The sequence below is a fragment of the Neofelis nebulosa genome, chromosome 16 (assembly GCF_028018385.1).
Source record: "Neofelis nebulosa isolate mNeoNeb1 chromosome 16, mNeoNeb1.pri, whole genome shotgun sequence".
Classification (NCBI taxonomy): Eukaryota; Metazoa; Chordata; class Mammalia; order Carnivora; family Felidae; genus Neofelis; species Neofelis nebulosa.
The window spans coordinates 64,109,336-64,136,209 of NC_080797.1; the positions used below are offsets into that span (position 1 = coordinate 64,109,336).

At 52.7% G+C, this 26,874-nt stretch overlaps 3 protein-coding genes across 6 annotated transcripts in view; 2 read left to right on the forward strand and 1 right to left on the reverse strand.

The window, feature by feature from the left end:
• Positions 1-158: 158 nt before the first annotated feature.
• SERPINF2 (serpin family F member 2) lies at positions 159-7,910 on the forward strand. Of its 3 annotated transcripts, XM_058705032.1 has the most exons (11): positions 176-279; positions 645-853; positions 1,459-1,528; positions 1,703-1,741; positions 1,862-1,924; positions 2,221-2,422; positions 2,908-3,051; positions 3,166-3,369; positions 3,872-4,014; positions 5,911-6,115; positions 6,783-7,910. In XM_058705032.1, exons 3-11 carry the CDS (start codon positions 1,463-1,465, stop codon positions 7,193-7,195), a joined length of 1,479 nt encoding a protein of 492 aa, XP_058561015.1. In that variant the 5' UTR covers positions 176-279; positions 645-853; positions 1,459-1,462; the 3' UTR covers positions 7,196-7,910. The 3 variants fall into 3 exon arrangements, with proteins under 3 accessions (XP_058561013.1, XP_058561015.1, XP_058561014.1); XM_058705030.1 differs by lacking the exon at positions 645-853 and having other exon boundaries at positions 159-279; XM_058705031.1 differs by lacking the exon at positions 645-853 and having other exon boundaries at positions 212-326.
• Positions 4,390-26,874, reverse strand: part of SMYD4 (SET and MYND domain containing 4) — a 71,447-nt gene continuing 48,962 nt past the window's right edge. The window contains exon 11 of one of the 2 annotated variants that reach the window (XM_058705026.1): positions 4,390-4,764. In XM_058705026.1, coding sequence (XP_058561009.1) covers positions 4,491-4,764 — 274 coding nt within the window. In that variant the 3' untranslated portion in view covers positions 4,390-4,490. Of the gene's footprint in view, positions 4,765-13,195; positions 14,144-26,874 lie in introns of those variants that run through there. The other variant, XM_058705029.1, reaches the window with a different exon arrangement.
• On the forward strand, positions 14,855-25,977 carry SERPINF1 (serpin family F member 1). The gene is made up of 8 exons (XM_058705033.1): positions 14,855-14,960; positions 18,871-18,959; positions 20,753-20,951; positions 21,610-21,765; positions 22,174-22,377; positions 23,446-23,588; positions 24,936-25,146; positions 25,590-25,977. Exons 2-8 carry the CDS (start codon positions 18,879-18,881, stop codon positions 25,847-25,849), a joined length of 1,254 nt encoding a protein of 417 aa, XP_058561016.1. The 5' UTR covers positions 14,855-14,960; positions 18,871-18,878; the 3' UTR covers positions 25,850-25,977.

The window sequence follows — 26,874 nt, forward strand, 5'->3', positions numbered from 1 at the left end:
CAGGTGGGACTCAAATCCATGAGGGCTCCAGGTAGCTATCTCAGGGTTAGATGCCCTGGTGGGAATGGGGCTTCCGGCCCCAATATCAATGTTTAACCGGATGTGCAGGTCAATATTTACCAGAAGAGAAAGCAATTTGAACCAGGGTTGGCTGAGAGCAAAGGTCCTCCTGGTGGGAGGGGAGGGCTCAGCTGGGCTGGCTGGAGCCTGGGCAGAGTGTGGGGAGCACCCAAGTGGGGCCAGAGGGACAGTGTGTGCAGCAGCGAGGAGCCTGCAGAGGTACGAGGGGAGGGGTGGCTCGGCCTGCTCTTTGGGCAGGAGAGGAGGTAAGAGCTGCCTACCTGGCTGAGGGGGTCTGGGGTGAATTTATTCAGGTTTCTTATTTCCCAGCTTCCTGGGTGATGAAGACCCAAGGTGGGGGTTCTGGCAGGAGTCTCCCTGGGACTTCAAAAACTAGAGGTCTTTTCTTGCCGGGAAGTTTCAAAAGCCCAGGTTGGAGATCAGAGCCCTGGCCAAGGGTCCTTGTGTGTGATGGGGGGTGGGGCCAGGGGTGATAGAAGGACTGGTCCTGAGATGGGGGTGGGGTTGGAGTGTGTGGGACCCGCTCTGGGACAGATCTAGACCTGCCCATCCCCACCCGCCAGCCTGGCTTCCCGGAGCTGACCTGGACAGAGTGGGGGGCGAGGCCTGTGCTTCCCGTAAGTCCAAAGGTGGCTCTGTTGGGAGCCATTCATTGGGCTCAGTTGCTGGGTCAACAACGTGGCTCTCCAGCCCATCTCACCAACGCTGCTGAGACCTCAGGGCCTCACGGGCCTGTCCACGTTGGTGGTCAAGACCAGACGAGCCAGAAAAGGTGGGCCACTGGACAGCAGGTTGGATAGGGTGAGCCCCAGTATGGAGGAGGCTTCGGGGCAGGCTTCCCAGAAGAGGGGCCCTGGGCTAGGCCGACAGCAGCCATGTGACTGAGTGCCAGGCATTGTAATCAGGACTCACAAAGACGGTCTTATTTTGGTCCTCACAATAAACAGTGGGAGGAGGTAGGGACTTCTGCTACCATTTGACAAGAAAAGGCAAAGCCCAGAGGGGTAAGGGAGATCTATCTCAGGTCCTCTGAGAAGAGGCAGGATGTGGATTCTAAACCAGGGCTGACTCACAACATGGGGCCTTGAAGAATGAGGACTGCTCTTGTTTCGATATTTCCCCTATAAACCTGAACATTTTCAGTGCACGAAATGGGAAAAACCGGAAAGTAAGAAGGGGTTAAAAGCAATTAGGGGGAGCTCCCCACCCCTGAGAGATGGAAACCAGGGCGAGTGTGTTTTCGGGTGGGTGTGCAGGCGCTTGCTGGGTTGACCCTCAGCGTAGAGGCTCAGGAGTTGCCAGGCCAGGCAACGTGTGGGTGGGATCCCGCGCGGGAGCGTGGGCGAGCTGGGGACGCAGGCTCCCTGTCCCGCACAGGAATATGGCGCTGCTGCTCCGGGGGCTCCTGCTGCTCGGCTTGTCCTGCCTGCAAGGCCCCTGCCTGGTGGTGAGCCTGGGCCTCGGTCAGGGTGGGGCGGGGAGGCAGGGGGGGCCACGCCGGGGGTCGGGTGTGTGTGTGTGTGGGGGGGGGGGGTCTGGGCGGGAAGAGGAGGGGGCTGAGTCGAGGGAGGCTTTGGCTCTGAGGGCGTTCCCTCTCCTCTCCTCATCCCTTTCTCGACAGTTCTCCGCGGCGAGTGCCATGGAGCCCTTGGACCAGCAGGTACTGGGGAGTGAGGGGCGAGAGGGGGGAGGAAGGCCTTGAGGGGCCTCACCTGTGGCTCTTGCAGGGTGGGGGACGTGTGGGAAGGGTCCCGCTCCATTCGCTTCCTCCCTTCTTCAGCTAATGAGCGGGCCGGCCCAGGAGAAGCTGCCCCCGCTTATCCTCCTCAAGTTGGGCAACCAGGTACAACCAGGTGGGGCTGGGGGAAGAGTGGGCGGGGTCCGAGGGAGGAGGGCCAATCAGCAGGGGCGAGGGACCCGGGGGCGTGGTCATGAGGCTGAGACCTAAAGGGAGAGGGTGGGAGGGAGGGACGAAAGGAAAGGACGGGGTCCCCAGAAGGCTATTGCCCACGTGACTCTCCCTCTCTTGTCAGGACTGGGACGAAGCCCCGCTGTTCCCAGGCACAGGGCTTATGAAAGGGATCTTGCAACACAGAGCAGACCCCTTGGCCCTACTGACCCTCTGATCTGTCCCTGTAGGAGCCCAGTGGCCATTTTGCCCTGAAGAAGGCCCCAAGAGACTGCAAGGGAGCCCCAACCCCGGAGGAGACCCGCAAGTTGGCCCAGGCCATGATGGCCTTCACCACAGATCTGTTCTCCCTGGTGGCCCAAAGGGCCACCAGCCCCAACCTCATCCTGTCGCCTCTGAGTGTGGCCCTGGCATTGTCTCACCTGGCACTAGGTACTGTGACCTCTCCAGGCCAGCAGAGCTGGGAGGCCAGTAGGAACTCCATACTCCAGAGTTTACTAGTGGGTGCTTCTTCCATCAGGGTCACTTGGATGTTTGGTAAAAATGCAGATTCCTTGGCACACCTCCAGTCTCTGTGAATCAGATTCCCAGGGATTGGGCCTAAGGATATGCTTCTGGTGATTTTTATGCAAGGGTTTGAGAGCTACGATGTCTTCACTGGACTGGATGCTCTCATGGTGGGAAACTGAGGTTCAGAGAGGGAAAACAACTTGGATGAGGTGAGGTCACCCAGACCGCCAGCAGCAGAGATGAAAGTAAAACTTAGGGAGTACTGTCATTCAGACCAGTTCAGGGATATGGGAGGAGAATGTGATGCCGTGGGCGTGCTCACCATGGGGGTTTAACAGGGGCTAGAGTGGGCAGCAGGGCGGGAAAGAACCCCGGCCCCGGGCCACAGCTGATGTGGTCCTCTCCAGGGGCTCAGAACCAAACGCTGCAGAAGTTACTACAGGTGCTGCACGCAGACTCAGGGCCCTGCCTCCCCCACCTGCTGAGCCACCTTTGCCAGGACCTGGGCCCTGGGGCATTCCGACTGGCTGCTAGAATGTACCTGCAGAAAGGTAGGTGCTGGTGGTTTGGAGCTCCCTAGGTAGTGCCCTGGGCTGAACGGGGTTGATGGAGATGGGCTTGGCCTAGGTTAGGGTTAGGAACAGCTTGTGGCCCCTCCTGTGTAGGATTTCCCATCAAAGAAGACTTCCTGGAACAATCAGAACAGCTCTTTGGCGCAAAGCCCATGAGCCTGACAGGAAGGAAGAGGGATGATCTGGTGAACATCAACCAATGGGTGAAGGAGGCCACAGAGGGGAAGATTGAGGATTTCCTTTCAGAGCTGCCAGATGACACAGTGTTGCTTCTCCTCAATGCCATCCACTTCCAGGGTGCGTTTGTCCTCTCCTCGGGTCCCCCACCCCTCAGCTGGTACCCCTGCCCTGTAGGCTGAGCTGGGCTGCGAAACCTTTGTCCTCAGGGTTTTTCTCCTCAGGGCTGGGCCAGGAGGCAGGGAGATCTCTGGGTTGTGGCTTGGGGGAGGGTGGGAGACAGGTGATGGTTTGCCAAAGAGGGGGCCAGGAACTGGATAGGGCTGTTGTGAAGAGAGTGCCCTAGCAGGAAACTGAGTCTGAAAGGATCGGCCAGGTGGGGGGGGGGGGGGGGGGGGGCCGGTGGGACGCTCCTGGGAGCATGGCAGGGCATGGGAAGAATGCAAGTCCAGATTTCCAAAATGCTACAGGGAAGACACCTTAGATCAGCTGGGTATGCACTGGCACAGTGTCCCTTGGGGATTTGACTCTACCTTTTGTCCCTTGAACGGGTTCTGGGTGGAATAGGGAAGAGGCTGGTGGTGTCCCAGTCTATGTGGCCCCTGCCCTCTGCTGGATATAGGTTTCTGGAGGAGCAAGTTCGACCCGACCCTCACCCAGAGAGACAGTTTCCACCTGAATGAGGAGTTCACGGTGCCAGTGGACATGATGCAAGCCCGCACGTATCCCCTGCGCTGGTTCCTGCTGGAGCAGCCTGAGATACAGGTCACCTTTGATCACCCACCCAGGCTGGGCCTGACTGCTGGGAGGCGGGGAAAGGAGGGGGCGGGGCTGTGGAGCAGGCTCAGGGGTAGAGGGGGCTGTGGCCCATCTTCCTTGCAGTCCTGTCGCTGAGACAGGTGGCTCTGGAAGGTCTCACTGTGCCCCGACCCAGTGGGGACTGAGGTTCCAGTCTCTTCGAAGTTCATTAATTTGGCAAAAATATGTGGGGGCATGTGCTGCATGCCAGATCCTGTTCTAGGCTCCGGGAGCACAAGGGGGATCTGGTCCCCGCTCTCGGGAGGGAAGACACAGAGTACACGAACAAACATAGTTTCAGAGAGTGGTGAGTGCTGCGAAGGAAAAAAAAAAAGTGATTGATCGGTGGCTGGGGAAGATATTTTAGATACAGTGGTCAGGGAGCGTTCTTTGAGGAGGGGCCTTGGGTCGAAACCCAGGTGATCTTTGGTGATAAGGGTTTATTATAAAGGCCCATGGGTTGTTGGGCAGCACAGGGGCCACTCAACAGCTGTAGAGCCACTCAGCCTCAGCATCCCCAAGCCTGGGCGATGTGACCTGGCTGTCACAGTGCTCCTTAAGAGAAAGGAGGGTCTGGTTGGAATGGATTTGTCAGTATCCTGCTGGAACATTCTGATCGCATGGAGTGCAATGCCAAGCTGTCTCAGGTGAGGCCTCCCTTGCTTCTGGCCCAAATGTGGTCCTCTTGGCTTGAGCGTGGATCCCAGGGCCCGTGAGCTGTGGCAGAGACGGCAGTGTTGGTTAGTTTCACAAGACGGCCCGGCACAGACCTCAGCTGCTTCTGTTAGCCCTCCTGAGAGGGGCTGTGGGCCTGTGGTTGAGGCGGACCCTTGGAGCAGCGTCCCGCTTCTCCCTTCCACCCTGACAGGTAGACCGTCTTGTTCACCTCCCCACCTGTGCCCTTCGTGCTGTTCCTGCTCTCTAGGCTGTGTCCTGCCCCTCCTCCTTTACCCTCTGCCTCTGTTCCTGGCCCTGGGGCCTCCTCTTCCTCATGCACTCTGCAGGTAGGCCCTGGGCAGCCAGAGGTGGGGCTGCCCCCGCCCCCCCACCAGGGCTCCTGCTCCCTGGCTGCTCTGCCTGGAGCCCGAGGGGGTCACAGCTGCCAGGGGCCATCGAGCCCAGTGCTTTCCACACTTGCGTAGCTGCAGAAACCCCACTGACATGAAATCTTACCTCAAACCACATACACACCCGGGCAGTCACTGTTGAAGGTTGGGGGGTGGGGAGGGAACCACCCTTTGCGGTGGCTCCTCTACAGAACCCAGGGTGGTTTGGACATGAACAACGCAGGCCATTGTACACATGGAGAAACTGAGAGGCCGACACGGGGGCCTTTCTCAACCCAAGTCACTGGTAGCAGGTGAAGAGAGAGAAAGTCACCATTTATTGAGCACTGCCTATGTGCTGATACTCTGTTAGAAGCTTTAAATGTTTATTTATGTTTGAGGAAGAGAGTGCTAGCAGGGGAGGGGCAGAGACAGAGGGGGACAGGGATCCGAAGTGGGCTCTGCGCGGACAGCAGAGAGCCCGATGCGGGGCTTGAACTCACAAACCGTGAGATCATGACCTGAGCCCTAGTCGGACGCCTAACTCACTGAGCCACCCAAGTGCCCCTCTGCTAGAAGCTTTAAAAGGCTCTCTCTCTCTCCTCTCTGTGTGTGTCACACATCACCCTGCAATGTGGGCAGGTATTATTATTCCACTTCACAAGTGAGGAAATGGAGGCTCAGGGAGGCCGAACACAACCTGAGAAGAATAGCCTGGAACCCCTGGTCCATCTGTCTCAGCAGCATGTGCTGGCCCAGACCCCATCGGGTCTGGGCGCTTACTGGTCCTCACGTTGTCGCCTTTCCTTTTCCGTAGGTGGCTCATTTCCCCTTTAAGAACAACATGAGCTTTGTGGTCATTATGCCGACCCACTTTGAGTGGAACGTGTCCCAGGTGCTGGCCAACCTGAGCTGGGACATCCTGCACCAGCCCTTACTGCGAGAGAAACCCACCAAGGTCCAGCTGCCTAAGCTGCATCTGAAATACCAGCTGGACCTGGTGGCCACCCTCAGCCAGCTGGGTAAGGAGGCTGGGCATGGGACAGCTCCCCCAGGTCAGGCTAGGGCATGGGACAGCCCCCCTTAAGTCAGGCTAGGGCATGGGACAGCCAGAGTGGGTGAGGAGGAACCCCCACCCCCACCCCAAGCTGGAAGTGGGGCACCCTAGCTTTGGGTCCCAGCCTTTTCTGGGGCTTCGGGAGGCAAGAACATTTCCTATGAGCCCCTGGACCATCTGTCCTGGGGTGGGCTGGGGTGGCCCAGGGAATGAGGACCTGCTCCATCCAAGACTGAGCATTGCAGAGAATCCCTGCTAGAGAGCCTGGGTGGCATGTGAGCCTTTCTGGCTGTCCTGCAAGGGGCACTGTACTAGGCACTGGGAGCCCACCGTGTACCAAGAGCTCCGTCAGATGGAGTGGACAGATAAGGAATCAGGTACTTACAATTCAGTATGAGTGAAAAGAGGGAGGGGCTTCTCTCCAGTTCACTGGATTTGGGGGCAGGGGATCAGGGAGGGCTTCCTGGAGGAAGGGACTTTTAAGCTGATACTTGGAGGTTAAATAAGAGTTAACCGGGGACCTGTGGGTTGGAGGTGTTCCCTGGCCAGGATGCCAGACACTCTCCCGGGTGCCCAGGCGGCCTGGGGGGGGCAGCAGGCAGCTCTGAGCAGCAATCCCCTGCCCTGGGCAGGCCTGCAGGAACTGTTCCAGGCCCCAGACCTACGCGGGATCTCTGACCAGAGCCTGGTGGTGTCCAGCGTGCAGCATCAGTCCACTCTGGAGCTCAGCGAGGCTGGCGTGGAGGCGGCCGCGGCAACCGGCACTGCCATGTCCCGCATGTCTCTCTCCTCCTTCATCGTGAACCGCCCCTTTGTCTTCTTCATCCTCGAGGACACAACAAGCATGCCCCTCTTCGTGGGCAGCGTGAGGAACCCCAACCCCAGCGCGCAGTGGGAGCGCAAGGAACAGCAGGATTCCCCGGACGACAGGGACTCCTTCCTGAACCAGAAAGCCTTCCCCCGTGGAGACAAGCCCTTTGGCCCTGACTTGAAACTTGCGCCCCCCTCAGAGGAGGATTACCCCCAGCCTAATAGCCCCAAGTGAGAGGCCAGCTGCCAGCATCCTGAGTCCCTGCCTGGACCAACTTCTCAACTCCTGAGACTCTTTCCAAACAGCTTCGTGGATTAGGGCAGGGGTCTGGGTGGGCGGTCTGGGAGCGGAGAGGAGTTGTTTTCTCCCCGCTCCTCTCCTCTCTCGGGGAGTTTGGGGTGGGTGGGGCCAGGATGTGGGCGGGCGCCAGGGAATCATGGGCCTGGATCCCACATCATTTCTTCCAAAGCGGCTAGGAGGCTGTCCTTGTTTGGGGCTTGGGCAGAGGGGCAGCTAGAGAGATCCACTTTTGTCAGGAAGGGAGAGAGGTTATTCCCTAAGTTGGCGGTGGCACTTCCACATTTGTTTACCAGAGGGGGGGTGGGGACAGGAGGGAATGGATGCCTTGGCTGGGGAGAGAACTGACAGACCCTGGGGGTGGAGCCTTGTCCCACTGTGTGGGTGGGAGTTGAGCCTTCCAGTCCCTGCTTCGCTCTTAACCTCCCCAAGGCCCTCAGCCCTCCGCCCACCCTGATGTTCTGTCACCTCAGTCCCCCCACCGCTCCTTGGACATACCCACATTGCCAGGACTCTCCTTCCCTCCGCTCCCTCCTCTACCCAGGTGTCTCAGGGGCTGCAGTGGGAGAGGAGGGGGATAGTTCCCTAAGGCTCTTTTGTAAAGTTTTTGTAATGATTTTTATGCCACGCGAATAAAGAATGAATGGCCCTGGCTGCTTTGCTGTCACTATTCTGGGCGTGAGTGGGAGCAGGAGGGCGGAGGAAGGTGGGAGGAGGCCACAGGCTGCACTGAGCACCCGGCTGGTGCCTGAGGGCAGGCAGCCCTCTCTGCCACGTTTGTCCTCTGACCACTCGCCCGCCCTTCTCCGCGCAGTCCCCTCTGACCTCGCCAGCCGTCTCCAGGGCCGCCTCCACGCCAGCCTGGCTCTGCTCTCAGCCTCTTCCCCTCTAGGGACCTCCAGCAGCTGGCAACAAGGGCGGCTCAGAAATAGCGCCGGCCTCCCAGTTTGGGAGAACTGGCAATTAGGGAGCTTCTGGAGTTTCTAATTACATGCGGGTCCTTCTGCCAGGAGCAGGCGCCCGCCAGCCGGGGGGCAGGCTGCAGGAAGCGCTGGCTCCAGCTGGAGGCTGTCAGCGCCCCAGATCTGGGGGGAGTGATTGGGCGCACCGCGGCACCGGCACCCGGCTGGGGGCAGCGCGGGTGTCCACGTGGGTGGGCCCTTGTCTGTGAGCGCAGGGTGTCTGTGCAGTGGCCGCCTGCAACCCTGAAGAACACTGGTTAAGAGCAAGTGCCTGGGGTAGACTCTTGCTTCTAACAAACCGGCAGTGTGGGGAGACAGGCAGTAAATAAAACAAGTGAAATAGATGGTGTGTCAGAGGCTGACAAGGGCTATGGGGAGAAAGGAAGCAGGGAAGGCCTCCCCTATAGGTGGTGTGGGAGCAGAGACTGGAAGCAGGGGAGGGCAGGCACCATGGAAATCTTGGGGAGGAGCTTCCCGGGCAGAGGAGGAGCAAGGGCAGAAGTGGGAGCATGCTCAGAAGGTTCAGGATGAGCAGGAGATCCATAAGGCTGGGGCGGGGTGGGGGTGGGGAGGGGTCAGAGGGGAACTGGAGACCGATGGCGTTAAGGCTTTAAGGTCACTGTAGAGAGTGTTGTTTTTATCTTTGGAGTAAGAAGTATTGGAAAGTTAAATCAGCAGTCTACCAACTTAATTTCACCTTCTAAATCCTTCTCCGCTCTCTCCTCCTCTCCATTCTGGCTTTAGCCACGGTTTGGATCTGGTCATCACTCCCACGGGTCACCTGCCCTCACCTCCTAGGTTCTCCCTGCTGCTGGTCTGACTGTATCCCCCTACACGTCCTTGTCAGAGCCTGTGTGTCCAGCAGTGAGTCAAGCTCTGGGGATACAGCAGTGAGCCAGCAGACAAGATCCCTACCCACCGGAGCCTAAATCCGGTGGTAGAGTGATCTAGACAATAAACAAGTGAAAATCTGGTGTTGAAATATGGTATGCAAAGTGCACAAGTCTCAACTGTACATGAGCTTAATGAATTTTCTCATGAACCCAATACCCCTGTGCAACCGGCACCTGCATCAAGAAATGGTACTCACTCTCCTGACTTCCAGGAACAGATTCGTCTTTCCTGGTTTTGAACTTCATATGAAGGAATTATAGGGTCTGCTCTGTTGGGTCTAGCTTCTTTTGTTCAACCTCCTGTTTGTGACATTCGTCTGTGTTGTTGTGGATGGCAATAATCCACTCACTGTGGAAGGCTTTTAAGTGAGGGGTGCCGTGGTCTGATGTTGAGTTCTAGAAGGCTCTCTTTGGCTGCTGTGTGGAGAACGGAATGTAGAGGGACAAGCGTGGGTTAGCAGGCAAGAGACACAGGGGGTGCGGGTATTTTGCAGATAGATGCTGTAGATTCTGTGGATAGATTGTATGGGACATGATGGTTCATAGTTCAGATTCCTGGATTTCTGTTTTGAGAAAATGGGTTTCACGGAGATGGGATCCAGAGTAAGGGACAGATTTTAGCATAGATCGGAGGTTTCTCCCTTTCCTTCTTTCCTTCTTTCTTTCTTTCCTTTTTTTTTTTAAAATTTATTTTTAAGTAATCTCTATACCCGACGTGTGGCTTGAACCCACAACCCCGCGATCAAGAGTTGCACACTCCACCGACTGAGCCAGCCAGGCGCCCGACTGGAGATTTCTAGTTTGAACATGTTGGGACTGAACTACCACATTAATGTAGACTAACATCGTCTACCTGGGACAGTTCAGGTTATGTCTGTGGTTCTACTTTTGTTCTGAGGAGTGTTTGGATGGTAAATTATATGTTCATCCTACCTACTCGGCATCCATGTGGATTTGTCAAATAGGCTATTGGGTATCTTGGTCAGGAATACACACTTGGAAGTATCTGGGAGCATACAGATGCATTGAAAGTCACAGAACTAGGGGAAATCACCTAAGAGGAGATGTCGATGGTGAGGAAAAGGGGTCCCTGGATCGAGCCAGCTAAGGAGACAGAAAAGATGCAGTGTGTGAGGCAGGGGTGGCAGGGGGTTGGTGGGGAGTGGAGTGGCGAATGGGGGTGTGTGGAGAGGCAGAGTTTCAAGAAGGAGGAACCATCTGCTCTGCTGCCTGTTGTCAAGGGAAGAGACGTCACTTTGGTGGTCAACATGAAGGTCACCCGTGAACTTGGCTACAGCTGTTTTGAAAGACAGGTGGGCACAGAAGCAAGTTTGAAACTGAGGAGGGAATGGAGCGGGACACCTCTCACGGTAATCGGAGGAGAGAGAAATCTTTCTTCGTGAGTTATCATGAAATCATTGGGACAGACAAAAGGTGTAATGAATTGCATAATGCCATTAAAATATTCTCAATATAGCGACAGCTTTACAAGTCCTTCCACGATCCCTCCTCTACTCCCATAACTGTCATCCTGAATTTGGTTTCTATTATTTTCATGTATTTCTTTTACTGTGATCACACGAATTTTTTTTTATCCTTGGGTAGTATATAGTGTGTGTTTTTAAGCCTTATGTAACTGTGTCGTGCAGTTTGAATGTTTCTGCAACTTGTATCACTTCACCCTCTGAGACAGGTCTGTGTTGATACAAATGACTTCCCTTCACTTTCTCAGGGCTGGAAGACTTTTCCATCTCTAGTCTCCTGTTGATGGACATGCATCTACTTTTTTTTTTTTTTTTTAATTTTTTTCTTTAATGTTTATTTATTTTTGAGAGACAGAGACAGAGCACAAGCAGGGGAAGGGCAGAGAGAGAGGGAGACACAGAATCCGAAGCAGGCTCCAGGCTCTGAGCTGTCAGCACAGAGCTGGTTCGGGGCTCGAACCCATGAACCTTGAGATCATGACCTGAGCCGAAGTCAGCACTCAACCAACTGAGCCACCCAGGCATCCCATTACTTTGTTTCTTTTTGCCACTATAAACAGTCCTGCTATAACATTCTTGACCATACATACTTCCTTGTGCACACATGTGGAATCTTGCCAACTTGCATGTTTAGGATTGGAATTGCTGAGTTGCCGATTGGGTCTCCCCATCTTTAACTGCCAGGGCTGCCCCCTATGGTTATGCACAGCTTTGCCATTTGTTGCCACATTGTTCTTAGAAGTGGTTGTATCAATTTACATTCTCGCATTCTCAGCTGCAGGGCATTAAGAGACCCTGGTTGTCCACATCCTCACCAACACTAGGTCTTGTCAGATGTTTAAATTTTGCTGATCTGGGAGTGCCTGGGTGGCTCAGTCGGTTAAGCGGCCGACTTCGGCTCAGGTCATGATCTCGCGGTCCTTGAGTTCGAGCCCTGTGTCGGGCTCTGTGCTGACAGCTCAGAGCCTGGAGCCTGTTTCAGATTCTGTGTCTCCCTCTCTCTGACCCTCCCCTGTTCATGCTCTGTCTCTCCCTGTCTCAAAAATAAATAAATAAATAAAACGTTAAAAAAAATAAATTTTGCTGATCTGATGATGAGTGTGAAACACACTCATCAAATTACGGTTTTAATTTGCATTCCCCTGATTACTGGTGAGAATAAACCATCTTTTTCATCAGTTTAGTGGCCACTTTGGATTCTCCCGTGAATTACTTGGGTCTATGGTTCTGTTGAGGTTTTAATTTTTTGTATTAATATGTAGCTGTCTCTATATTACCGTTAGTAATCTTTTGGGGTTTCTTTTTTGGTTTTTTGTCAGTTACCTGTGTAACAATTATGTTCTCCCAGTGTGAGCCTTTTGTTTTCATTTTGTTTTATGGTATCTTCTCATGTTTTCAGTTTTAGTGTTAAATTTACCAATCTTTTATAATTTGTTCTTCTTTTGGTGTCTTGTTTAAAAAAAAATCCTTTCTACCCAGAGATCACAAAGAGATCCATTCATACCTTTCCCTTTTTTTTTTTTTTAAGTTTATTTATTTATTTTGAGAGAGAGAGAGAGAGAGAGAGAGAAAGACAGTGCACGAGCAGGGGAGGGTCAGAGAGAGAGGGAGAGAGAGAGAATCCCAAGTAGGTTCCACACTGTCAGTACAGAGCCCGATGCAGGGCTCAAACTCACAAACCATAAGATCATGACCTGAGCCGAAGTCGGACACTTAACAAGACAAGCCACCCAGGCGCCCCTGTATTTGCTTTTGAAAGCATTAAAAGTATGTCTGAAAGGATACATAGGAAAGAGATTAACAGAGGTTTCCAGGGAGTGGAATGAGGTGACTGGAGATCAGATCACTGTGTACCTTTTGTTGCTTTTGGGTTTTGAAACTTGTGAAAAAAATGCTAATTTTTCTTTAATGTTTACTTATTTTTGACAAAGAGAGCATGAGCAGGGGAGGGGCAGAGAGAGAAGGAAACAGAAGATCTGAAACTGGCTCTGTGTTGACATCAGAGAGCCTGATGCAGGGCTCGAACACATGAACCGTGAGATCATGACATGAGCTGAAGTCAGACACTTAACCAACTAATGCCTATTCTTAAATAATTAAAAAAATGTTTTTAAATGTTTATTTATTTTTGAGAGTGGCAGGGGTGGGGGGGAGCATAGACAGAGGGAGACACAGAATCTGGAGCAGGATCCAGGCTCTGAGTTGTGAGCATAGGGCCCGATGGGGCGCTCGAACTCACAGACCCGTGAAATCATGACCTGAGCTGAAGTCGAATGCTCAATTGACTGAGCCACCCAGGTGCCCCCTATTCTTAAATAATTTAAATAAAAAATCATTAAGAAAGTTTCTTCAGGGGCGCCTGGGTGGCTCAGTCAGTGGAGTGTACGACTCCAGCTCAGGTCATGATCTCGCGGTCCGTGAGTTCGAGCCCCGCATTGGGCTCTGTGCTGACAGCTCAGAGCCTGGAGCCTGCTTCAGATTCTGTGTCCCACCCCCCCCCCCGCCCCTCCCCTGCTCATGCTCTCTCTCTGTCAAAAATAAAATAAATATTTAAAAAAAATTTTTTTTTAAAAAGAAAGTTTCTTCAAAAACAGAAATTGTTTTTCACATTTAATCCCTAATGTAGCTAGAGCTACTTTTTGTGAATGGTGTGAGATAGGGATCCAGTTTTAACTTGTCCACATGGATACTTGCACCCTTCCTGCGTTTCCATGCTTAGCTCCTTCTTATTCACCCTTCAAGACAGCTTAGATTCATATATTCCAACCACATTGCCACAATACCCTTCAGAACAGTGCTGTCCGATAGAAATACAATGCAAACTACATATGTAATTTAAGATTTTCTAGTAGCCACATTAAAAAAGAAATCGGTGAAATTAATTTTAGTAATATATTGCATTTAACCCAATACATATAATCGGTGTAAAAACTACTGAGATACTTTACAGTATTTTTTTTCATACGAAATATCCACAATCTGCTGTGTATATTACACTTATAGGATATCAGACTAGCCACATTTCAAGTGCTCTGTGGCCACATGGTTAGTGACTATTGTACTGGACGGCGGGGTTGTAGAGCCTGCCATCACAGAATGTGCCACATTATGGTGGAACAATCTGTTCTCGTAGCAGCCTCTTACTATTAGCCAGTAAGTTTCTGGAGTGTGGCACTGAGCCTTATTCATCTATATCCTTCTCCTCCTCTGCATACCTATCCAGCGACTTGCATAGAGGTACTCAACTTTTTTTGTTGAAAGGCTTGAACTCTGACTGTTGAGAGAGTTTTCTTATATAAAGCTGAACCCATTGGAAAGTTCTACCCAGGGGCTCTAGTTCTGCTCCCTGGAGCCTCACAGGAGGTGATGGTGTTTTCTGGAATTTTCTCTTCCCCAGCTAAATATTCCAGGGCGTTCCCTGTTCCTTCCCTGATCTCTTCTCTGGAATTTTCTCTTCCTCCAGCTAAATATTCCAGACGTTCCCCGTTCCTTCCCTGATCTCTTCTCCGGATGACCACTGGGCTCTCGGCCAGCACTCATACCTGCCTGGAAAGCGTTTTGTTACGTTATTTCCCATGTCAGTATTTTAGGTTCACAACCACATTGCAAGGTCCTAAACATCCCAGCTGCGCAGGGCCCAGGTGTTCCCCCATCTAGAGGACCTGTATTGTGCCTAGCAGGTGCCCAGCACACTCTTGGCCTCCCCTCAGGACTAACGGTTCTAGCACAGCCCAGTTCTTCCTCTGGTCAGATATTTCCCCCACCGCCCTTTCGGATCTTTAGAAATCACAGAATTCCAGGGCTGAAAAAGCAGATAGACATCCCAGTTCCATTTCTCCATTTTTCAGCCAAGGCAAGGCAGGAGCTGGGAGAGTTGTCTTGCCCCAAATCCCAGCTAGTGCCAGAGCCAAGGACCAGGAAAAACCTAGAGTCCTAGCACTGGGCAGGGTTGTTTTTTTTTTTTTTTCCCCTCTCTGCTCTAGCCTGCCTTCCGGGCCTCCTCCTGCAAGTCTCTTCCTTCCTCAGGCCTGCCTCCCACCCGAGTTGGCCAGGGTGCCCTCTGGGGGTGGGACCGCAGGCAGGAGGAAGGCCAGGGTCCCAGAGGACGGTCTGGTGGAGTCGGTGTGGGAATGTGTGTGTGCGTGTTGGGGGTGTGTGGTGGAAGGGCAGCAGTGGGTTAAAGTTAACACCAGGCAGTGATGCAATCACAGAATCCAAACTGAGTGCAGGTCGCTTTAAGAAAGGAGTAGCTGTAATCTGAAGCTTGCTGGGCGCTGGGTTGGGAGGCGGCTGCAATAGCTGTTGTGCTTGCTGGAGCCCCTCGGTGTGCAGAGGCTGGCACGGAGCTGCGGTGCACCCACAGGTAAAGCAGCTCCCTGGCTGGTGCGAGTGTCAGGGGAAGACTGGAGAGGCTCCCCGGGGTTGAGACAGGCAGGCAGCAGAAAAGAGGGGTGCGAGGGAGAGGAGGTGGGGAGCCAAGAGCTCCTGCAGCTTGGGCACCGGGGTGAGAGGATAAGAGAGGGCAGAGGGGGTTGGGGGCAGAAGGCCAGGGCCCAGTTATCCCCAAACCCTACTGCACCACTGGAAGAAGAGGCTGGAAAGACTTTTGAATGAAGTGGGTGGGAAGCAATGGAGGAGGGCGGTAGTGGGAAGAAACAGAGGGCTCAGCTGCTGGGCCGGGTCTGAGCAGCACCTCCAAGGGGCTCCGCAGACCTAAGGGAAGGAGGCTGTCCCGGAGCACTGCTTCCCTGGGGGTATTTACGAGGCAGCCCCCCGACCCCCTCCAGCCCAGCCTTGGCTTGGGCTCAGCTCCCTGCTGCTTTTCCAAAATCAATTGGTGCCGATTTCAGAGGCAACTTCCTACACTGTCAAGCAGCTGACCTGTTGAGCCCTACAGAAGACTGGGACGAGGGACGGCTGGGTCCTTCTATCCAGTCGCCATCCTTCCTCTTTGGCCAAATTAGCTTCCAGTAAAGGCTGGGATGGGAGACCAGTGGGGCTTTGGACTCTCGCAAACAATGACCACTCTTTAGTCCAGCCAGCGTATGGGGTCTGGAGAGATTGGCTGCCCGCATCCTTTGTGCTCCCTGGGGTACACCACAGCAAGGAGCGGGTCTGGGCCAAACAAAAGCCGCAGGCTTCCCAGAAATCCCATCACTGTCTGGCCCATGCCTGTCACCAGGAGTTCAGGGTGGGAGGGGAAGGGGGCCAGACAGTTCTGCTTCTAGGGCTGGCCCTTCTGGGGCGTGGGGAGGTGAAACTCATGGGCACTGTGGCCCCACTCATTCAGGCTCCCAGGCTTCAGAAGGAAGGCTTCCCGGGGACTGGCAGGGTCCCCATGGGTGGAATGGGCCTGGAGGGGACCCTCGGAACCTCTCTCCCAGGAGAGAGGGTGGTGCCCTTCCCTGTGCTGCCCAGGAGGTCCACTGCCATGTGGCTTTAGGCTGTGTGGTGCTGGAAGGAGGAGGGATGGTGTTTGTCTCACAGCTGGATTTAATCTGAAACACATGTATTGGCTCAAATTTATCCTCCCAGCTTGAAGGCAAGATCACAAAATCCCAGTTCCTTGTGTCTCTTGATTTGAGTAAATGTGGCAGCAAGGAAGGCCTGACCTTGGCCCAACGGGGAGCGTATCTACCTCCTCCCCATGCCCTCCCCTTCCTGGTATGACAGGAGTCTGGCTTGGATACTGCCCTTTGGACAGGATGGCATCATTGTCCCTGTACCCCTGGCCAGGCAGCGGCTGCCTGCCCTCAGCCCACAGAACAATCACCTTGGAGAGGGCAGTGAGTGGGCTCAGAGGGCCCCCCAACCCCACGCAGACTCTTTCTCCCTGCTCTCTCAGTGCCCTTGTAGGGGGCTCTCAATAATCTCTCCTCTTCCCTCATCCCCAGGGCTTGAGATAGAAGATTCAGAGGTGCCATTAATAGTACATGTCCCAGCGACTGGCTCTGGGCCAGCTGGGGACCCATGTGCCTTTCACTGCCAGGGTCCCTCACTTCTCTTCAGCCCACCCACATGGGGACAGTGATCACATGACTCCGGGGCTTAGGCTGACTCTGTAGGGACTCCTGTGGGGAAGGTCTGACCTTCAAGTGCATTTGAACTGTAAACTTAGCTTCCTTAGACACTATGCCAGGATGCCCCCCACCTCCCCCGGCCAGAGGGACTAGAGCTAACGGCTTATCCTTTAGCCTTGCTGCCTGTGAATCTCCTGGAATTTTGGGTCTCTGATAAACCAGTCTGCTGAGGCTCAGGCGAGAAGGCTTTGCCAGCTCTGGGGTGGGGCTGGCGGGTGGAGAGAGCAGCTGTGAGCCTGGATGGTGTTAAAGGTTTCAATCTGGTACCACGGAAAGCTTTTCCTGTTGCCTCAACGGAAGATTTCTTCCTGAGCGCCAGCCGCAGCTGTATAGGAAGGCAGCTGGCTGAGAACGAGGGTCTGTGGGGCTCACCCTGGGACGCAGCTCCCTATCAGAGTTTGGGAAGACAGCCAGGCTCGCTCCCACCCGCAGTCCAGCCATGAGCTGGGCAGACTCTGGAGGCGGCCTCTTTCATTGCTTTTCATCTCTACGGTGTTGTTTGGTGGATTATCTGGCTTGATTCTAAGGACTTTGGCCAAGAATCACACACCGCACTCCCGACTTTCCTATTTGTTCTGAGAAGTCAGGAAAGTATGTGTGTTGTGTGTGTGGGAGGGTATTTCTGGGTATATGAGAGGATGACAAGGAAAGTGCTCAAGACCCTTGGCCTGTGCGTGTGTCAGGGAGGTGAGGGGCAGGGAAGGCAGATTATAAATGGTTGACTTGGCAGTGTGGACAGAGGGAGGTCACAGACCAACCAAAGGTCCTAGCTTCTGAGGCCTTCTCCCACTTTTTATTTTTTATTAAAAAATTTTTTTTAATGTTTATTTATTTTTGAGAGAGAGACCCAGACAGAGAGTGCAAGGGGAAGGGACAGAGAGAGAGGGAGACACAGAATCTGAAGCAAGCTCCAGACTCCGAGCGGTCAGCACAGAGCCCGACGCCGGGCTTGAAACCATAAACGGTGAGATCATGACCTGAGCTGAAGTCGGACACCTAACCAGCTGAGCCACCCAGGCGCCCCCCTTCTCCCACTTTTTAAACAGAGGGCCTCTTAGAAGATCCTACCCGTGAAGCCCCCTTAGCTGCCTTCCGCCCCTCCCACCCCACACCCAGACTCCCAGGGGTGAGCTCACGGATGCAGCAAGTGCAGGAGGGTGAGGGATGGTGGCACGCATACAGCTCTGGACCCAGATTTCCTGTTTCCCTCATGGTCCAGGGGCCAGAGAGAGTGGGTCCAGAGGAGGCCACTGCTGGGGAGGTGAATGGACTTGGGGGGCCCTACTAAGAAACCGGTTGTTTAACCTGAAGCAAAGAAAGCCCTGAGGGTGTAAGAGCTATTTTTGAGCTGGTGGCTGGAAGAGGACCTGTCTCCCTAGGATGAAGGGGCGCCCTGGGGTTCCAGGTGTAGGGAGACCCACTTCAGCTCAGGGATTGCTGGAGAGCTCACCTGCCTTTGCCCTGTTCAGGTCTATGGAGACATTATCCAATTTAATCATCATCACAATAGGTAAGAACTATTTGATCTCCATTTCACAAGAGAAGACACTGTGATTTAGAGAGGTGTTAAGACAAACTGAGATTTGTACCCAGCTGTCTGACCCTAGGGCCAGTGCTCCTAACTAGGAGACTAAGAGCTCTCAACAGAGAACTGGGAAGGGAATGAGTCCCTTATGCGGCCACGGGTTCTAGACCAGAGGAATTCAAGGGGAGAGTCTGAGAACTTCCCTGGGGAAAGCAGGGGCTCAACCAGATGCCTCCATTCTCTGTATTCTGTCATTCTACATAAGGGACCTCGGTTCTGCCCCCTTCTGACATTACCCCAAATCCTATGTAATGAGCTGGCCGGGTGCCTCCAGGGAAATGCCTTGCTGTGCATTTGTGCTAGGCCATATCCACACAGAGGGGCCCACGACTCGATCTCCATGACCCTGGAGCTTTGGGTCCAAAGGTAGGTCTCCTGACACAGCGGAGGAAAGCGCAGGTTCACCCTGGGACGGTAGGCCGTGAGGCAGGTGGAGGAGAGGGGAGGTGATGAGAGGGAGGGACCATCAAGTTGAGGGGCCACTTCCAGCCTGGGGAAGTCAGAGCGAGGTGGCTGGTCCTATCGAGCTCCTGCTCCCTGTCCAGGGTGGCTGGTGGAGCAGGGCAGTGGGTGAGGGAAACAGCTCACTGCCCCTTGCTTTCTTGCAGGCCCCGGGATGCAGGCCCTCATGCTACTCCTCTGGGCTGGAGCCCTCCTCAGGCCAGGCAGCTGCCAGGACAACGCGGGCAGCCTGGAGGTCAGTGGGGGTGGGGTGAGGTGGGGACGTCAGCAATCCCAGCCCCTCCTTAGCAGGCAGCATGGGAGATGGGACAGACACCCAGGTTCTAGGCCAGGCTCTGGCCTTTACATATAGACATCAGCAAAACAGACAGAAAGCATCTTGCCCTGCCTTTCAGAGAACCTAGCAGAGACAGAAATAAGATCCCAGAAGGTGAAAGGTGAAGGCAGTCTAACAAACCCCAGGGACCAGGGTGGTCCCTTTGGTGAAGGCCTTTTCTCATTACCTTGTGGGACTGTGGGTCTCACTGACTGGGTGAGTTCCTGGATATTTGTGCAGATACTGACCAGGGTGCGGCAGAGATATGAGCGTGGAAGGCCTCAGACTGCAAAGGCAGATGCTGAGAAGCTAATACTGAGTGACAGTGAGGGACCAGGGCTGCACGGGCATAATGACCAAAGCCCTGGACTTCATTGTGAGTTCTGAGTTTGAGTTCTGGCTCTACCTCTCATTTAGCTTGGTTACCTTGTTCGTTCGTTTGTTCTTTCTCTTTCTTTCTTTCTTTCTTTCTTTCTTTCTTTCTTTCTTTCTTTCTAAAAATTAAAAAAAAAATTTTTTTTTAACGTTTATTCATTTTAGAGACAGAGAGAGACAGAGCATGAACGGGGGAAGGTCAGAGAGAGGGAGACACAGAATCCGAAACAGCTCCAGGCTCTGAGCTGTCAGCACAGAGCCCGACGCGGGGCTCGAACTCACGGACTGTGAGATCATGACCTGAGCCGAAGTCGGTCGCCCAACCGACTGAGCCACCCAGGCGCCCCTCTAAATATTTTTTTTAATGTTTATTTGTTTTTGGGAGACAGAATGCAAGCAGGGGAGGGGCAGAGAGAGAGGGAGACACAGAATCCAAAGCAGGCTCCAAGCTCTGAGCTGTCAGCACAGAGCCTGACGTGGGGCTCGAACCCGTGAAGCACGGCATCATGACCTCACTGAAATCAGACGCTTAACCCACTGAGCCTCCCAGGTGCCCCTAGCTTGGTTACCTTAGACAAGTCACTGTCACCTGAGTCTGTCTCTTTCTTATCGATAAAGTGGGTTTAAAAACACCTACCCTTACAGGGCCATTGTGGTCAGTCACTCACTTTCTACCTACTGAATACCTGCTCTGTAGGGGCTGGGGATGGGCGGAAACATCAAAGACTCAGTTCTTGCCTTCAAGGCACTCGGTCTTTTGAGGCATGGAATACATCAATAAGCAAGAAATAAAGTACCTCAAATGAAAAGAACTAGCACAGAGCCCAGTACATGGTAGGTGGTTCATATGTAAGTGGTAGCTGACTCTGTAAAAAGTTCAGAAAACCAAAAAGCACCTTCACTTTGGGGCAACGAGGGAAAGTCTGTGGTGGAGGAGATGATATGTGATCAAGGTCGTGAAAGGCAAGGAGGGTCCAGGTAGAGACCTGGGGAGCAGTAAGCAAGGGGGGACAGACAGGTAGCTTTTGCTCTGGCCTGAGAACAGAGTTCCTTGGAAGGCAGGAGGCTCTTCTTTCTCTCTTTTTTAAAATTATTATAGGCCTGAGGCTCACAGGTCACCAGTGTTTATATGTGGTCAACTGATTTCCATTTGGGGCTGTCTGTCCCCAGCAGAGAGCTCCTGCATGATCAGGGAGCACAGACACATTCCAAAGTTAGGCTACATGAACGGTCCTCAGGCGGGATGGCTCTAAGGGGCCAGAATGACAATCCCACTCAAAGCAACGAGACCAGTCATCCACGGCTCATGTCTAATGGCCCTTTTTACTCAAATCCAGGACTCCCCAGCTCCTGACACCACAGGGGTGCCGGTGGAGGAGGAGGACCCCTTCTTCAAGGTCCCCGTGAACAAGCTGGCAGCGGCCATCTCCAACTTCGGCTATGATCTGTACCGCGTGAGGTCCAGCCTGAGCCCCACTGCCAATGTGCTGCTGTCTCCACTCAGCGTGGCCACTGCTCTCTCTGCCCTCTCACTGGGTGAGTTCTCAGACGCAGACGGCCCCAGAATCCTCTGCGTGTACATGCCTAAGTCCTAGAGACTCTTCCCCTCAGGAAGGGGCGAAGAGGTGCTTGAGAGACTGGCCCCACTGGGGTCCCCTGCATGTGCACGTACAATCCCTTCCTTGCTCCCCGGAGGCGCTGAGCACTGCTGACTCAGGGGTGAGGCCTCGGGACCACTCATAGACAGGGTGACTTCAACACTCATTCATTCCTTCAAGAAGCTTCTGCATACCAGCCGTCCGGCTAGATTATGGGGGTTCAACCGCACACAAGCAGGCGTGGTCTCTGCCCGCCCTCGGCTCGCAGCTGAGTTCATATTAGCTGAGCTAATGAGTCTCTATTAGCTAAGACTAATAAACAGGTAACCACAAAACGTTCTGGTAACAGCTGTGATGGAGATGCACAGGGGCTTGTACCCCTCAGTCCTACCCTTATTGCGCTCTCTAGGCCTGATGACCTTAGCCTGCATTAGAAAAAAACATTTTTCTTCCATTGCCTTCAAATTTCTTGCCAGTCTAAGATGTTTCCAGTATGAGCAGTAAAAGACTAGAGTGTGGTGGCCTGTCCTGGGATCTGGCCTGATCTGGGCCCCGGTGGGCAGTTAGTGAGGCTCCCACCCATGTCTCTCTGGCAGGAGCAGAACAGAGGACAGAATCCACCATTCACCGGGCTCTCTACTATGACCTGATCAGCAACCCGGACATCCACGGCACCTATAAGGAGCTCCTTGCTGCCGTCACTGCCCCCCAGAAGAACTTCAAGAGTGCTTCCCGGATCATCTTTGAGAGGAGTGAGTCACCTTGCTAGCTAGGGATGCCCGAGGAATATGGAGCTCTCTCCTCCACATGGGGGCTTCATTCTAAACACCAGATCACATCTGCCCAGGCTGGGCCTGGCACTGGTGGGCAGGAAGGGGCCCGTGAGCTCAAAGAGGATCAGAAAGAGGAAGTGGCCTGAGGGAGACAGCGGGAGGGTTGGGGGAGGGCGGTAACGCAAAGAGAAATGGCAATGAGAGAAATTCGTTGTTCCCTGTCCAGCGCCTGGGGAAGCTGGCACAAAGTCCCGGCAAGTCACGGGAAGTCACTAGGCAGGAAGTCGGGGCCTGCTGAGTGGTAAACCAGAACCTGAGCCTGGCATGCTCTCAAACAGCGGATGCCGGTTAGCTCTCAGAGCACATTCTCTCTCCATGTCTCCCCAGAGCTGCGGATAAAATCCAGCTTTGTCGCGCCCCTGGAAAAGTCCTACGGCACCAGGCCCAGAATCCTGACCGGCAACTCTCGCTTGGACCTTCAGGAAGTTAACAACTGGGTGCAGGCCCAGATGAAAGGGAAAATTGCTAGGTCCACACGGGAGATACCCAGTGAAATCAGCATTCTCCTTCTCGGTGTGGCTTACTTCAAGGGTGAGGGCTCCTCCACCTCTTGTTTGGCCAAGCGTGGATGGTGGGTGTCTGAGGGGCTGGGGAAGGGCGGGACGTCAGAGATGGAGCTCAGCATGAACCCAGAGGCGAACAGCCAGAGGATGACCCGGGAAACACCCTTGCCTGAGAGCTCTGTGCTCGTCACCTAATCCCAGGCAAACGTGGGGAGTGCCTACAAAGCAAAGAGGCTTATGCAGAAAGACCAGCCCAGACAAGAGAGCGCTACCACTCTTGTGCCTGTTTGGGGCGGGCACCGTTAGATTTGGGCTGGAGTCACAGGAGGGTCAAAGCCCAGCTCGGCCTTTCCCGGCTGCAGAGCTCTGCGCAGGCCTCACAGCCTTCCCGGGCCTATTCCCTCACCTCTAACATGGGATGACACACGTCAGAGGCCCTCTGTCTGTATCGTCTCCTATCTTCACACCGACCACAGCACTGTGCCCAGGACACGGCAAGTATTCGACAAACCGTTGTTCGCCATGCGAGGCTGGCCCCATTCAGATAAGACTTGGGTGGGATTTGGACAACCTCCGATGCTTTACAACCAACTCTCGGGCGGTAGCAACAGTGGACCCCTAACCTTGAGAAAAGCCCTCCTTGAAGCACTGATCTCCAGAAGGTCACGTCAGACTAAGGGAGTTTGGTTATCACATCGCTGTACTGGCAAGTGCCTTCACCCCTCTGGGCTTCGGCGCTTTTTCAGATGTGAGGGGGTGATGCTGAGGTCCCTTACAGCTCTGACCTCCTTCGATGCTGTCTCCCAGACACCTCACTGCAGAAGTAGATACCAGTTTACTTTTCCCCCTGGGCTATCACAGGAGGATATTATTGTATAATCCAGACCATCAAATCACTAAAATCAATGTATTTCCTTCCTCCTGAGTCTATATACGGAAGGTGTTCAGATCCTAGACATATTGTGGTCCAGCCTGCACATTCTGGAGCGGTTGCTTTAGCCAGGCAGCTTCCCACAATATGCTTTGGTCTCACACCATGGTCCCAATGCCTGTCTGGTCTTCCGGGGCTCAGGGCACCCCATTTGTCTCATTCCAGGGCAGTGGGTAACAAAGTTTGACCCCAGAAAGACTTCCCTTGAAGATTTCCATTTGGATGAGGAGAGGACCGTGAGAGTCCCCATGATGTCAGACCCCAAGGCCATTTTACGCTACGGCTTGGACTCTGATCTCAGTTGCAAGGTCTGTAGGGGGTAGGGTGAGTGGTGGGTGCTGGGGGGACCGAGACAGGCAGGATGGTATAGTGGAAATAAGATGACCTTTGAGATGTGATAGCTGTCTAAATTCTGTGGGACTTTCAGCAAGTCAACAGCTTCTCTGAGCCTTTCTTCTTAAAATGAAGGACAGGTATTGAAACTTATCCTCTCAGGGTTTGTTGTAAGGATTAATAGATAATGGGAGGGCCGCCTGGCTGACTCAGTAGGTAAAGCTGTCGACTCTTGATCTCAGGGTCATGAGTTGAGCCTCACGTTGGGCATGGAGTCTACTTTAAAAAAAAAAAAAAAAAAAGAGAGAGAAGATAATGTGAAATGGGCCAAGAGTGGACAACTCAAATGTTGGTGTTTTCTTGTCTTTTTCCTCCCATCTTCCTCTCTCTTTCTCCTTTTCTCTCTTTGGGGAGATCTTTTATTTCTAGAATTCAAAGCAAAACTTTAAAAAACTGTCACAAACTCAGGCGCCTGGGTGGCTCAGTTGGTTAAGTGCCCCACTTCAGCTCAGGTCATGATCTTGCACCCTGTTGAGTTTGAGCCCCGCATCGAGCTCTGTGCTGACGGCTCAGAGCCTGGAGCCTGCTTCAGATTCTCTCCCTCTACCCCTTCCATGCTCTCTCTCTCAAAAGTAACTAAACATTAAAAAATTAAAAAACAAACTGTCACAAACTCTGAATTGCCGGCATTCTAAATCTTTCACATATACCAGACATCTTTTAATTCTAAATCAGTAGTTCTTAAACCTTTTTCTTTGGGTATCTGACAGAACGCCCAAAACACTGGAAAGAAAAGCCACGTACACCCATGCACACATTTCTGTATGTGGTTTCAGGGGCTGTTAGGACTCCTGATGCTGTTTGTCCCATGGACCTTAGGTTCACAACCTCTGCTCAAAAGACTCATTTTATTACTGCTTCTGTGTTGCTGTGCTCAATGCCCCCACCTTCTAGTCCAGGGCTCTGTACATAACAGATGATCAGTAACTATTGGCAGACAATCCTCAGGAGAAAATACGGACCTGGGATTCAATCCTAGCTCCTTAGAACCACAGGAGAAAATTCTTTCAGGACATAACTTTAGTTGGTATTAGGCTGAGGTAAGAAAAGACAAGAGTCTACTCTTTGGAAGGAACCAGAGTAGATATCTTGCTGCCAGAAAGCAGTGGCCTAGAGGGACAGTTGTTAAATAGATTAGGGGCCGGGGAAGGCATGGCCAGGGACCCAAACAGGAGAGGAGAAGGCAGCCTGGAGTGTGTGTCTAGCCCTGGGCTCTTGGGCTCCAAAGCACTAACCCCTGTGCTCCTTCTCTGTTGTTGCAGATTGCCCAGCTGCCCTTGACCGGCAGCATGAGCATCATCTTTTTCCTGCCTTTGAAAGTAACCCAGAACCTGACCATGATAGAAGAGAGCCTCACCTCCGAATTCATTCATGACATAGACCGAGAGCTGAAGACTATTCAAGCCGTCCTGACCATCCCCAAGCTGAAGCTGAGTTATGAAGGCGAAGTCACTAAGTCCCTGCAGGAGATGAGTATGTCTGCAAGACCCCCTTGCTCTTGGGGTGCATGGGGTTGAGCCTTGGAGCCTTCCACCTTGATAAGCAGAACTCAAGGGCTCCATGGCCCTTGAGTAGGGAAGCCAGGGATGACTGGGGAAGACTGAACTGCCTTCCTTATCAGACACATTCCTCAGCCCCAGAAGCATGCATCTTTTAATAGAACACTGCGTCTCAAGACAGGTCTGTTGAGCTGGTTTCTAATCTTAAACTCGCTTGCTGTGTGCTCTTGGGCAAGTCACTTACTCCCTACCCAGCCCAGAGGTCTGTGTACATACCTCACAGAATGTCCAAAGCGGTGTTCTACTCCCAGCTTGCCTGCCTTCTTGAGAATCAGGACTTAAGAATCAGGAGCATATTCTTCCTCGGGGTGTTGGGTAAGGCAGGGTTTTAACGGGAATCTCTCTCAATCTCTGCAGAACTACAATCCTTATTTGATTCGCCAGACTTTACCAAGATCACAGGCAAACCTATTAAACTTACTCAAGTGGAACATCGAGGTGGCTTCGAGTGGAATGAGGATGGGGCCAGCACTGCCCCCAGCACAGGGCTCCAGCCTGCCCGCCTCACCTTTCCCCTGGACTATCACCTTAACCAACCTTTCATTTTCGTACTGAGAGACACAGACACAGGGGCCCTTCTCTTCATAGGCAAAATTCTGGACCCCAGGGGCATTTAATGCTCCAGTTTCAAGTTCAAATATCCCAGAAGAGGAAAAGCCTAGGGGGTGGCTGATTACATATTACACGAAGGCTGCCCCTATCATGTTTCAATGTATACTTTGCAATAAATGTGCTTTATCCTTAACTATTGTTGCCCTGTTCCTCCTATTTTGAGCTATGTTAAGTTTAATATTAAGGTAAATAGCCCTTTAGTAATTTTCTGGTACTATAGTTATAGCCTGGGTCTGTCTAAACTCTGCAGAAAGTCACCATTAAAATTTTTTTTTTTTTAATGTTTACTTATTTTTGAGAGAAAGAGAGAGCAAGCAAGCAGGGGAGGTGCAGAGAGAGAGGGAGACACAGAATCCAAAGAGGCTCCAGGCTCTGAGCTGTCAGCACAGAGCCCAATGCAGGGCTCAAACCCATGAATCATGAGATCATGACCTGAGCCGAAGTCGAACGCCTAACTGACTGGGCCACCCAGGCGCCCCAGAAGTCACAGTTTATAAGAGTATAACTTATACTCAGTGGGGCATACTCTTAAATAAACAAAACTTTAGGTTTTAATGCAAGCACAGATAGTCCCCAGTCAAGCTAGTATCACCTGACAACACAGGATAACACAGACAGATAAGGGAGGTAATTTGTAACTTCAGGAAATATTTCATAAAGCATTTAAAGAGAGCTCCCAAGTACACCTAAAATGGGACCTGATATGTGAAAAATTCTAAATGTATTCTTTTTCGGGGAGTATGTCTATTTTACACAGTATAACAGGACCTTTTTTTAGGAACATGAGACATGTCAAGTGTTTGGAACAGAATACAGAACTGTCTTCAGGACTAAATTTTCAAGAAGAAAAATTTATCTCTATGAAACAAACAAACAAACAACAACAAAAACCTAACTGGCCACTGTCTTGCCACAGTGAATTAGTAGAAAGAATTTGGATAAATGAGATTCTGCCCGACCTTCATTCAAATGTTTGAATGCAAACTGTGTTCTAAACACTCAGTTTCCTGGGGTGCCTGGGTGGCTCAAT

Excerpts from the sequence above, each read along its gene's own strand:
- SERPINF2 (XM_058705030.1), top strand. The coding sequence starts at position 1,463 with ATGGCGCTGCTGCTCCGGGGGCTCCTGCTGCTCGGCTTGTCCTGCCTG. Across the intron at positions 1,742-1,861 it reads TGGAGCCCTTGGACCAGCAG|CTAATGAGCGGGCCGGCCCA; the intron begins GTACTGGGGAGT and ends TCCCTTCTTCAG. Across the intron at positions 4,015-5,910 it reads TGGAGCAGCCTGAGATACAG|GTGGCTCATTTCCCCTTTAA; the intron begins GTCACCTTTGAT and ends CCTTTTCCGTAG.
- SERPINF1 (XM_058705033.1), top strand. The coding sequence starts at position 18,879 with ATGCAGGCCCTCATGCTACTCCTCTGGGCTGGAGCCCTCCTCAGGCCA. Across the intron at positions 18,960-20,752 it reads ACAACGCGGGCAGCCTGGAG|GACTCCCCAGCTCCTGACAC; the intron begins GTCAGTGGGGGT and ends ACTCAAATCCAG. Across the intron at positions 21,766-22,173 it reads CCGGATCATCTTTGAGAGGA|AGCTGCGGATAAAATCCAGC; the intron begins GTGAGTCACCTT and ends ATGTCTCCCCAG.